Source organism: Protopterus annectens, chromosome 12.part0, assembly GCF_019279795.1.
Source record: "Protopterus annectens isolate FY-2018-M chromosome 12.part0, PAN1.0, whole genome shotgun sequence".
NCBI classification, from domain to species: domain Eukaryota; kingdom Metazoa; phylum Chordata; order Ceratodontiformes; family Protopteridae; genus Protopterus; species Protopterus annectens.
The window spans coordinates 19037253-19050445 of NC_056746.1; the positions used below are offsets into that span (position 1 = coordinate 19037253).

General features: G+C 41.9%; 1 protein-coding gene across 1 annotated transcript in view; it reads left to right on the top strand.

Annotated features, from left to right (window-relative positions):
• Positions 1-13193, top strand: part of LOC122816335 (selenide, water dikinase 1-like) — a gene marked incomplete in the record, with an annotated part of 527394 nt that overhangs the window by 178252 nt on the left and 335949 nt on the right. Inside the window, 2 exon segments of the mRNA XM_044089063.1 lie at positions 1452-1559; positions 8122-8276. Coding sequence (XP_043944998.1) covers positions 1452-1559; positions 8122-8276 — 263 coding nt within the window.

Genomic DNA, 13193 nt, shown 5'->3' on the forward strand with positions numbered 1-13193 from the left:
CTTTATACTCTCACCCCCTCTTAAGATGGTTCCACAGAGGGGCTAAGAATATAAAACCCCCCAAGGAAACAACCAATACCTGCTTGGGACCTCAATTTCATTCTAGAAAAACTGACCTTGTCTCCTTTTGAGCCAGCTGCCTCAACAGAATTGCAATATTTGTCCTGGAAAACAGCCTTCCTTCTGGCTATCACCTCAGCTCGCAGGGTATCGGAGCTACAAGCCCTCATGGCTGTGCAGCCTTTCATCATTTTCCATCAGGACAGAGTTTCCTTACGAGCCAATCCGTCCTTTATGCCAAAGGTGGTATCCAGGGTAGCTTTGAATCAGGCTATCCACTTACCTACCTTTTACCCTAATCCTCAAAACAAAGTGGAGAGACTACTACATTCCTTGGACATCCACAGACAGCTGTGTTATTTGGACAGAACAAAGCCTTTCAGAAAATCAGAACTGTGTCCTAAGCTACAGGAGCTCAAGGGAAGCCAGTTTCCAAACGGACAATCTCAAAATGGATAGCCCACTGCATATGCTTTTGTTACTCTTTTCATGGTAAAACTGTACCTGCAGGCGTCAGATCTCACTTCACAAGGGCCACAGCTACCTCTGCAGCTTTCCTCAGAGGGGTTCCTACCAAAGATATTTTGGCAGCAGCCACTTGGAGTTCTGTGCATACCTTCTCCAAGCACGATCACCTACCATTATACTCCAAAACTAGAGCAGGCTTTGCCACTGCAGTCTTGCAGGGCATCCTGGCTCCTCCTAGTTCCACCTAGTGCCTACCTCCCCTTTTTTTTTAGCTTTGGGATTCTACCCATCTGTTATGACTGCAGCTGTATGCACGATGAACATAGTACAGTTTTGTACCTACCATAAATGTAGATGAGTGCGCTAATTTGGGACAGGCCTATTGGCTAACACCTCCTCATACAACCTGATTGGGGTATTCATTTATGATGCATTTGCTTGCAACTACTGTTTTTTGATTATATTGCATTGCATTATTACATAAATTTATGTATTGCCTTCCTTCTGGGGGGGCACCTGACATCTGGGGCAAGAAAAACTGAAGAAAATGGCGTCTGCTGTTTTTTTTATACCCCTGTCGCACTGACGTCAGGGAAGAAGCGACTACAACTGACACCGGACCTAGACTTTGGAATTCGGCCGACCGAGGACCCACCTGACTGCAGGAAAACCCATCTGTTATGACTGCAGCTGTATTAGCACTCTAACATCTACATTTATGGTAGGTACAAAACTGTACTTTTGTTCATTCAGAAAAATTTTTAAAACTTAATCCATTTGTTAATCTGCTGTTTTGCATGTACTTCATCTGCTGTTTTGCATGTATAGGTTTCTGGTTTGTTTTAATATTGAGTTCATAAAACCCAATTGAAAACCTACAGCACTTGCTCTGGTTGTGCTAACTATATATTGTTTCCCTTTAGGGTCGTATTGCTTGTGCAAATGTTTTAAGTGATTTGTATGCAATGGGAATAACGGAGTGTGATAACATGCTTATGCTTCTAAGTGTCAGCCAGAAGATGAGTGAAAAGGTGAGCAAATGTTTGTCACTTCGAAATGCATATGTGCTTGTGTCACTAAGGGGGGGGGGGGGTTTAGTTTTGCATGCATACACTTCTAGTTGCAGAGCTGATGTTTGGGAAAAAAAATTATCATATTTGTGATCCACTGAGTGCAAACCATTCTGTTTTGTGAATGTTCCCCCAAAGTCTACAGCTCAACTTCATCTGTTTGTAAGGAATGCTAGAGAGTTTAACCATGCATTTGCAACTTGTTGCCACTAGTTCCCCTTTACATTGCACTATGTACTAGTTGGGCTCTTATTCTGGAGGCAAACAGTAAGTAATGCAAAGAAAAATATGTGGTATCCCTCGAAGTCTCAGAAAACCCAGTATGCAACCTATACTGGGTCAAAAAATAAACCAAGAAGAAAATTCATTGTGGAGGGTGTGAAGTTTATTCCTTGAAATGTTATGCACCTAGTTCACTAATAAAAATCTAAACTGCATACTGCAAAAAAATAGTCAGTGTAAAATCTTTGAAACTCTTAAAACAAGCTGTCCTAGTTTGAGTATAACGAAAAGCAATTATGTTCATTACTTGCATATAATTAGGTTATTTTCAGCAAGAGTCGTTACAGGGGGTAATTCTGTTGAGAGCAATAAAAGCATTTAATCTCATTCCTTTAACCAAGTTCCCCTCAACGACCTAGTGTAAACTGAGACTGCTACATTAAAACGGAACCTAAAGAGCTAAAGACAAATTTAAAAGAACATCTTATTAAGGCTAACCTACTAATCCAAACTTGAAGAAACCAGCTCACTAACCAAATGATCTACCACTAGTTATCTATCAGAATAAATATTAGTAACTTATAAACTGAAACACTTTTTTTTTAACAAAGCTCTTTCATACCAAATAAATACTTCATGGCTTTCATACCAAATTGTGTGAATGCCCTGGAGATCTGTTTGTATGGCATCTAACTAAGAAAGTGCTTATTAAATGAGTAAAAGCATCAGAAAACAACACCAGTGTCCGTTTATTTTCATTGTAGAATATTTACAATGTTTGATATTTGTTTATAACAATATTAGCATGTGTAATAGTATATAATGTCAGCATTAATCAGTCCCATATCAGACTGTCTTTTTTAAATAGTGAGTAGTTTTTCCAAGTTCTAGTATGCTTTTTATGGAGCAATAATAAAGCCCTGGTTTTGTAAGAGGGGGAAGAAACAGTTGTACAGAGCAGCATGCATACCACTGCCACATCAGTCCTTTTCGTAATCTGCCTTCAGTTCCTTTCTTCGTCATCCTTCCCCATGCACTCTTATGGTGTACCTCTGCAGATTATTTTTTCACCACCCATTCTGGCAGTTCTTGTGAGAAGTACATGCACTTACACATACCTCCTGATTGGCTCCTGTACCCATTTGGCCTACTCATTCCATCTGGGGCACGGACCTGATCTTTTCTGTGCTAGGCGAGATGCCCAAGACCTTTTTAATTACCTGGAAAGCCTAATCACTCCCTTAGTTTAGAGGTTGAATGGTAAGTGGTAGGCCTGTTTCAGGTCCAGAGGAGCTGCCTGTACATCCTTCCCACAAGGGGAGCTTGCCTGCACATCCTTCCCACAAGTGGTTTCCCAGCTTTCAGTTGCTGCCTGGTTAGGATGAAGAGGCAATGGGGTATGCATGTTGCACTGCACATTATTTCTTTCCCAGTTCTGTACTGACGGCACAAGCCAACCCTGCTATTCCAGGCAGGATACACTCAGCCACTGGTAGCTGTCAAGTACTGTGTTCACACAACCTCCCTCCCAGAGGATGAACAAACTGCTATGAACTACTCAAGGTAATCCTTCCTGCCCATACCCTCAAATGCCTTGTGCCACAAATTGAACAAGGTCTGGGGCTGTCTGGATTCAGGGGTAAAGATTAGGTTTTCAGTCTGCAGGCTACTACAGATGAATAGATAGCCAGGAGTTGGAATCTACCACTGTACCTTGTATGTGTGAGGTAAAAGCCTTTGCCATTATGCTATGAAGTGCATTTGTGGGTCCATGTCATAGCTTTCCATTGTAGTATGCTACATGTGTCCCCTTCTCCTGTTCCCCTGTCATTCTTGTTCACGTTAACCCTTTACACTCCCATTATCGTCTACATCAGTATTGTATGTGCTCCTCTCCAGTACACACCCATACACACACTTTTTTATTTATTTTTTTCCCATTTGAAATGAACATCAACAGTTAAACAATGAGGGCTAAAATTTCTGTCCTAAACTTATTGCTTTGGTGTTAAAGGGGTTATCAGTCTGAGTTTTAAATTCCCCTGATATCTTTTAACAAGCTAAGCAAATCAGCTGTAAATGGAGGCAGTTCATTTTCCAGGATCTTATTTTCCTGAGAATCCTAATGATGTGCAAGGAAGAGGTCCCTCTTAAACCAAGATGTCGGTAAAACTCAGAAAAGAGAACATAAGATTCATTTTACTGGCCCAGAGTAAATCTCAAAATTATTTGAATGTCTTTGTAGACTGGCTGATTCAGCAGAATACAGGTTTCTGATGTCCAGTCTGCCCCATGCTGCGTCTCCATCGAAGTTTGGTGGCTGTTGGGGAGATCATACCTCTCAAGTTGCATATAAATGTTTTAAAAACGTTGCCAACTATCTAAACGTATAAAACGTATATATCTAGGAATTTAATGAAACTCAAACTCTTCAGATTGCAATACCCAAGTCATTCTCCCACATAACTTTGTAACTCAATTTAATTGTGCTCTACCACCCAACAGTCTTAAATTGTAGAGATTACCCCTTTGGTGTGGTCATAGCCTCTCTGATAGTCTAGCCACCCCTGAATCCATGACCAATCTGTGGCAGTCTTAACCAAGGTTTCCATTCCTAGGTAACAAACGCAACCAGCCAAACCCTACTCTGCTCTCCTCAAGTAGACTAAACTTTTCTTTTAACACAGGCCATGTTAGCATAGAATTTCTAAGTAGCTGCTCCCATAATACCATAATCCCACTTTTGTGTTTTAATCCTGAAATTAAGTTATTCAGTCCATGTGGGATGCTCATTGTAATTGGTGGAAAAGACTACCGTATAACACAAGGTCTGCTCTAATTTGAAGATCCATTTAATTGATTAGCAGGAGATTTGTGTACTGTAAGAGCCTCTTGAAAAAGCCCTTGCTGAATGGGGGAGAGTAGACTACCCCCCAAAGCGGCCTTAAGTAAATATCAAAAGTCTGGCAGGGATGGGCAACTTAAATCTACATAAATATCCTTCCTTCAGCCAGGCAGCAGTCCTCTATTTATCCTGGTAGTGATATGTGCAGCCTAGAGAAGGTCTTCCTCTACTGTTTTTTAATCTCCAGGGAACATCTGCATTTAAATACAGCACTGACGGTTTTTGTAGGTCTGCAGTGTGCTAGAGTTGAGAATGAAAAAGCTTACGGCTGTTTTATGAAAACTGCCGGTATTCAAAAGATCTCTGAATCCTTTTGTAATTTGTTTTGCAAGCCGATTAGAATGGTGACATTATTTTAGAAGTATACATTACCATTCCCTCCATTTAATTTGTACATGTGTCCATGCATAGAAGAAAAGTCCTGTTTTTCTATAGATTATGAATTGTTTTGTTCCCCTTATTGACATATTTTCTCAGAGTTCCACATTTTCTGTTCCATCTTTCATGCCCTCCCCACATCAAACGCAACCTATCAGGGCAACTAGAGTCACTCTGCACAGTCTGACCATCTACACTCCCTGTCAACTACACTCTAGAGGTATACTGCATCCAATCCCAGTTTGGTTTCGTCAAGGGCAGGTAATTCCTACCTGAACTTAGTGGTTTTCGTGAAGGGAATCAAAGAAATTGACCAGAATGGTACATTAATGCCTACCATGACCTGGCCAAGGCATTTGCTACAGTACCTCTACTCTGGCATTGTAGATGAAACAGAATTTGGTATAAAATCCTGTTACCTGCTGAATAGCCAGCTGGCTCAGATGAGACCCAAAAAGTTATAAGGGAGTCCACCTCCATAAATAGGCTGGTCACTAGTGGAGTCCATCGGGGCTCTGTCCCTTTTTGCGTGTACTTTTCAGATGTCAGAGCAACTTCAGGTGTCTGATCAGTTTTGCAGATTGCAAAATATAGGTGCATTTAGACTCCCTCCCCATCCCTAATGAAACTAATAGCCAAAAAGGGCAGACAAATAAGTGGTGCTAGAGCCATTGTCTAAACCTCTGCCAAGAAATGCATAATGGTATCCTTTGGGATGGTGGCTGTCCTCTGGAAACTACCACACTGATAACACGCCCCTTAGTAATGTCCCCAGTATTTGGGGATGCATGTAGACAGTAATCTGGCCTTTGACCATCATGCATCTACTGTAGTAAGGAAGTCCTTCAGTGTTGGGCAACTTAAGTAATGGTATGACTTTTTTAGGTCCAAGGAAGTTTTATCGTTCCACTATATTTGGCCCTCGTCAGATCATTCGTAGAGTGCAGTGCCCCCCAGGTATGTACCTGACCAGGCAAATGCAATAAGAATGTCCACAAAGGTTCCTCACAGCAGATACAAGATTTTGACATGTCCTACACGGATCACCTCAAAGCCCTATCCCTTTACACTCTCCTACAGACTTGGGGGTGATCTAGCCATTTCATAAGAGGCACAGTTGGATTCTGTTCTTATGGACCTTCTGCATATCTGCAAAAGAAATGGCATCGGAATTTCCCACTCTAGAGACTTGAAGCCTTTCATTGACTTGCACGCTTGCCCCTCCAGAATGATTTACTTATCGGAAACTACCCCTTCTCTGGAACAGACTTCCCATCCATGTGAAGTAGAATTATTCCCCAACCCAATTCAGGCATAACTTAGACCACTGGATGAGGAGTAGTAAATTTGCCCCCTTGTCTGGCACCTATGTCTGTAATGGACAGAGGCGGCCTGTAAATGCTTGAGCATCCAAGCCCAAACTAAAAATATTCCCCTTAAAATAACCTTAGGGCACCAAAACTTGTTGGATACATTTGGAATGCATGGCCAGACTTCAAAAAGGCCCCTGTGTTAACTTTGTCTCCTCTTCCTCTGTGTCCTCCATCTCCTCCCTCCCACTTTTGTCATTTTTTTCCCTCCTGATCACTAGCCATTCCCTCCTAAATTTTGATACTTTCCTTGTTCAGATGCTTTTCCATAGTGATTTCTTTCCATATTTTTTTCTGCTTCCTTGATTTTCCACTTGTCATTGTGACAGCCTCCCCGTTCAACATTTTACAACTTCCTCTTAAAATTCCATGCTATTTGCTGTATTTTGCATTACTTGCCCACCTTCCCCTACATTTTAGTCTATATAGGACATAGTCCTATGTCAATGTATTCAAATAGAAATGACTAGTCTTCGCTGAATGTATGTTTACTGAATTTGCAGTGTTTTACTATAAATTTTTTAATTTTTGTTCTCCCATGATGAGCCTGGAAATGGCCCGTTGTAAGTCACAAAGGTGCCATCACATGCACAGCTGACAAGACAGCCTCCACCCCCCACACGCAAGCACACATATTTTGTTGGAGCCACATCCAGAATTCTGTCTCTTCTAGTACTGTTCCTGCATTGTGTGCGTGTGGGTACTTTTACTTCCTTGTATAGCTGAGGAAGTCTTTATTATTTTCTTCAGGATTGCAGACAGACTTCTGGGTACCACTAACATAGATCTCCATCACCATTATACAAGGGTCTCTGATTTCCTTGCGGTACATTTTGAGAGGCTGACTTGCCAGTTTTACATCCCTTGTATAATAGTGGATATCTTTTAGTGATGCCCAGAAATGTTTTAATTATAGATTTTAAGTCCACCATATGGGTTTAGTTCTAAACTTACCATTTTGCATTTGCTGGATTGATGTGGATGCCTTAGTTCACCTATCCTAGGGAGTAAAATTCAGAGCAGTAGGTGGTAGCTACAATTACAGGGTTTACTTGGGGTTGTGCCGTTGGTAGGATCAGTACATTTTTGGAGTCCTGCCTGAATGTAGAGGATTTGAGTCTGCAAAGCAGGTTTCCGTGTACAGATCATAGCAGTATGGGTAGATTTGGCAAGGGAGGGGGCAACATAAATGTGGTGCAATTTGAGGTCCATGTTTGTGTGAACTACGATGAACATTTCTTGGTGGGTAGCAGCCCAGTTTAGTCATGCGACCTGGTATTTAAAGTGTCAGTCTCTAGGAAGATTTGTTGTGATACTAAACTTTTGCCAGTCAAACCAAATACCATTTTTATTGATTACTTCAAAGCATGCCGAATACCTTTAAACAGTAAGTCGAAAGTGATCATAGAGGAAGATCTATAGTTGGATGTGTTTGAAACATTCTTCAGTCATTCCTATAAGCTGAATGATGGGGCATCTGTTATAAACAGGCTCCTGGCAGAATGCTGCACTTTATGGACAATGGACACTTTTTTTTGCCCTTTTAGTCTTTACCACAAAGTTAAATTTCTAGGAATGACCTCTGAAATTGAAGATATTTTAAGATAGATTTGCTGCATGACCTTAAATATTTTATTTTGTTTTGTAGGATCGTGAGAAGGTCATGCCTTTGCTTATCAGTGGATTTCGAGATGCTGCTGAGGAAGCTGGAACCTCTGTCACTGGGGGTCAGACTGTGGTCAATCCCTGGATAATTGTAGGAGGCGTAGCTACTGTGGTCTGCCAGCCTAATGAATTCATCATGTGAGCATACAGAGAAGTCTTGTGGTTAATGCAAGCTGCTTTTACGAATGTCAGATTTGTAAATGAGATTTTTGTGATGCCTACCTTTTTTCTCATTCTATTTTTGTGATGTTTTCCATATTGTAGTGGAAAGAGTTTGCAGGTGAGTCATTTGAACCTTAGGATCTCTGAGCACTGCAGAGTTTCAGTTGTATGGCTGGACACATTTATTTTTGTTTGCTCTGCTTTGGTATAAACTCTGCAGATTTGGCAAAGCAGATAATCCAAGATTGGGGTTCCTTAGACTTTATAGGTATTTATGTATTAAAAAAAAAAAAAAAAAAAAATGCTTGTAACCAGTCATGCATCAATCAGTGGACCACTAGTAAAACATCCAGAGCCTCCTGCTGGCTTTCCTTAGTCAGTTGGAGTGAAGCCCTTATAAAGCCTTGGGTGTGTTCTAGTGCATGTTCATGACCAAATGAGCTTTTACCTTCTCATGTACGTAAACAGTTGGTACTTCCATGTACTGTCTTCACAGCTGAAGATAAAGAAGAGCTATGGTGTTCGGAACATGCTGGGGAAGAATGTACCAAGTGTAAGTTGATGTACCCAGCCCCAGAATCCTCTTTTGAACAGTTAATGTAGTTCATATCTGTGTGAGAGATTTGCAAAGTTCCTGCATTTAGTGTCTAAAAACCTTAAAACTTATTGGTTTCTGGTACTACCATGGGAGTTGCCATTTTTATGCATGTGTATCTCTGTTTAAAATACAGGATTTTTTGTATGAATACATAATGTTTGTTTATATATTTAGAAACTTATGTATGCCATATAATGCTCATTCACATGCGCACAATATATGCACATGGTATACTCTTCCTTGTCTGAACATTTGTTTTGCTGACTTGAGACTGAATTCTCAGTTTGTTTCCGTGTGGAAGACCATTGTGTGGGGTAGTAGGAATTTGCCCTTTTCCTGCCGTTGTGCATCCCTTGAGTTGGTGTATGTATAAACACCTGGGGTATTGGGTGCATGGGGCTTGCCATCTGTATACAGAATATGTATATAATTGTTTTGTGTTTTCAGACTTTACACACACGCACTGTGTGTCTACATTATATATAGATATACACCAATATATTATCGGTGTGTTATGCATCTGTATATAGATATTGATAGCACCAGAAAACTGTGTAATAATCCAGTGGTACCACAAGGAGAGATGCTTCATGCTATAAACAGACTTTCATAGAAGAGGTGTCCATTGCAGGGGATCAGGGCTAAATGTACAGGCTTAAGCCTAAGTCCCCTCAAACCTCCTCTTGTGTGTTGTGATGCTAACATGTATTGCCATTCTGTTCCATCAAGGAATTAACGCTGCACTCTGTCTTCTAAGAGTGGAAGTGTACACCCACCTCACTCACTGTAGTGAGCGGGTCCTTGGGTTAATGCTTTCATTTTCCCCCACATTGAACACCGCCTTTTTGCAACTTCACTTGACCCAGACTACTGAGAACCCATTTCTTTTGTCTCCACTTAGCTGAAACTATTTAGTCAGTGAGAGTTGAGTAAGTCTTTGCAAATTTTTTTTTTCTTTCTTTTGACAGGGACTGCCATTTCCAGCTCCTCACTAGGCTTCTAAAGTCTCGTCTGTGCCTAGTGCACTGACGAGAATATGGCCAATAATGTAGGTAATCAGCCTGAAGTGTTATACTTTGTGTTGGGCTCAACACATTCCTGACTGGTACCACCTTTAATGTGCACTTATTCTAAATGTACTAAACTTTTATGTTCATTGCCTCAAGTGTGACCTGCCCTCTCTGCAGGTCAGCTGTGTGGGAGCTAGAAAATAGAGGTCCTCTACTTCCTTTTGCATGAAAACTTGTCTCTTATCTATGATGGCAAGGATACATCTGTCCTTTAGACACCCCTTGATGGACTTTCCAATTGTACAGACTTTGTTTGTGTTCTTAATATTAGTCCCCCTTTCCTGTTCTTCCAGAAGCTTTCATCTGAGGATGGTGAGATCATCGGAGGATGGTGAGTGAAGGAAAAGACCCATGTTATTTCTGGCATCTAATCTTAAAGATGCAAGTATCCACATCTAAGAGCAGTCTGCATTTTTTTACTCTGCTCTGGACTTTTCTGCACTCTACTACATATATGTCCATGACTCCACACAGTAACATCATATTGACTACATAGTCATGGTAATTTACAGCCCTCACCAGTTTTAGATACTCGTACAGATATTCAGTTTGTTACAGTCCCCATTTTCCAGGGAATGAAAGGTGTGAAATGCATCCATGGCTCCTATCCCAGAGGAGTGCATCCCAGTGTTTGCATTGCATCCTCCCATATTGGCTACATAATCTTTGTCAGAGTTGTACCTTGACATATCTAGTCATGGATATATGGTTATTTGGGGCCAAGATTTATCTGTTGGGATCGTCCTCTTGGGGCCAAACTGTTCAAATTGGTGAGTTCACGCAGAGTGAAACTGCTCCAAGGGTGGTGTCTTGGGTGCAAGAAGTTGATCTAGAGTAGTAGGTGCAGGATTTCACTTCAGGAAGTTGAATGCCAGTGTGTGGCTCAACACAGGCCTCTGCTTCTCACCACCCCTGATTTATGTACTTGTTTCTGTCTTGCTACATTTGACATCATGCAGGTTGTGAAGTTGCTTGGTTTCCAGAGTTGTGGTCTGAAAGTTCATTCCTTATTGGCTCCCCAAGGGAGTGGGGCAAAATACATAGCTGGGTATGAGTAGACACGAGCCATTGTGTACACAAATGAAGTGAAAATAAGTAATACTGGATGTAGCTGACTACTAATTAGAGAGTTGGTAGGAATCTTGCTGATAATGAGTGGATCAACTTGCCAATATCTAATGCTGAATTATGCACCCAAATGTTTAGCTAAAGCACATGATCTGTTGTGCAATCTTTTACGTTTAATTGGCCTGTAGTTGGGTCTCCTAATTAGTTCTTCCCAGTATGTAACCTTGCTGCTGCTTCTAGTGGTTTTCAACCCTTATACTAGGTTGGCTTTAACTGCTTGGCACTCGCCTCAATAGTAAGCCTCTCAGGTTAGTCCTTTTGTATTTGATTCACTGTTGCCATATCAGTTTAACCTTGGAGGGGATACTTCCCATCTGTCCCCCTACAGGTAGGGGGTGGTACCTGCAAGTAGCCATGGTGATAGTTTTTAATATATCAGGCAAGTGTGTACACATGTTGACAATATACATATTGACAATGGAGGGTGCCAAACCATCAAACGTTTTAGCTTGCCGATGTATGCTGTGTTGTGGGAAGGTGAGACTAATATAGTTAGTGGTTATCCTTGGTGCCATCCAGGCTATGCATGGTGTCGCAGCATGGTTGTCAATCACATCCATCCACAAGCATAGTGACTGCAGAAAAAGATGCAGAATACTGATGGGTCCTATCCCCAGTCAAGGAGAGATCTGTTCTATAGAACTGATACCCCACTTACCTTGAAGTTTTAATTTGTTTATTGGGCCTTCCGCTTACAGAAAGGTGGCACAGATGTCTCCCCCAGAAAAGCCCAGCCTTTTGGCCAGCTGTTCTAGGTTGATTTTCTTTTGCTTGGACCAGAGGCTGTAACATCTGGCTACACACCCACAAGGCAAGAGTCCAAAACCTTGAACTGAAGTCTCCACTTTTTGCTTGGGCTCGCATGCCTTTAACTATGCAGTCTAGTCTTCCATTCTGGATTCACACACAACCTTTGGGCAGTTTGGAAGATTGGCAGGTAATCTGCTACCTTTCTTTGGGAGGTGCAAAGAAATCAGAGCTTCCAGAGAAGGACTTTCAGGCCCCACACCAAAATCATTTTGGCTGGAAATACTCACTGAAGCAGTGCTACTTTCAGGCCCCACACCAAAATCATTTTGGCTGGAAATACTCACTGAAGCAGTGCTACTTTCAGGCCCCACACCAAAATCATTTTGGCTGGAAATGCTCACTGAAGCAGTGCTGTGGTGTGTGTGTGTGGTGTGTGTGGTGTGTGTGTGTGTGGTGTGTGTGTGTGGTGTGTGTGTGTGGTGTGTGTGTGTGTGTGTGTGGTGTGTGTGTGTGTGTGTGTGTGTGTGTGGTGTGTGTGTGTGTGTGGTGTGTGTGTGTGTGTGTGTGTGTGTGTGTGTGTGTGTGGTGTGTGTGTGTGTGTGTGGTGTGTGTGTGTGTGTGTGTGTGTGTGTGGTGTGTGTGTGTGTGGTGTGTGTGTGTGTGTGTGTGTGTGTGTGTGTGTGTGTGTGGTGTGTGTGTGTGTGTGTGTGTGTGTGTGTGTGTGTGGTGTGTGTGTGTGTGTGTGGTGTGTGTGTGTGTGTGTGTGTGTGTGGTGTGTGTGTGTGTGTGGTGTGTGTGTGTGTGTGTGTGTGTGTGTGTGTGTGTGTGTGTGTGTGTGTGTGGGGTGTGTGTGTGTGTGTGTGTGTGTGTGGGGTGTGTGTGGGGTGTGTGTGTGTGTGTGGGGTGTGTGTGTGAACTCTGTATTTTTAAATGGCATGAAGCACTGTTTAGCCACACCTCTAACAACATTGTTCAGCCTTGGTCGCCATATAGGCTTTGTACCTTGCAAATGGAGAACAGCTAAATTGATTCCCCTGTATAAGGAAGTACTTTCCACAGACCTAACACAAGACCCATAAGTCTGACTAGCCTAACGCTATGGAAAGGCTTGTCGGGGATCTAATAAGGATATGGGTACAGTGTTTGGAGGCTTTCTATCAGTTTAGATTCATCAGGGGCAGGTCATGCTTTCTTATCTTGGCGGACTTGTTTCAAAAGGTCACCAAAGTAGTGAATAAAGGCAAACTGGTACACACCACATACTTCACCTGTGCAAAGCTTTTGGGTAATCTCCCTCCCACTCTGGCATAGTAGAAAAAGTAAATTGGGAATAAACTCACGATTTCC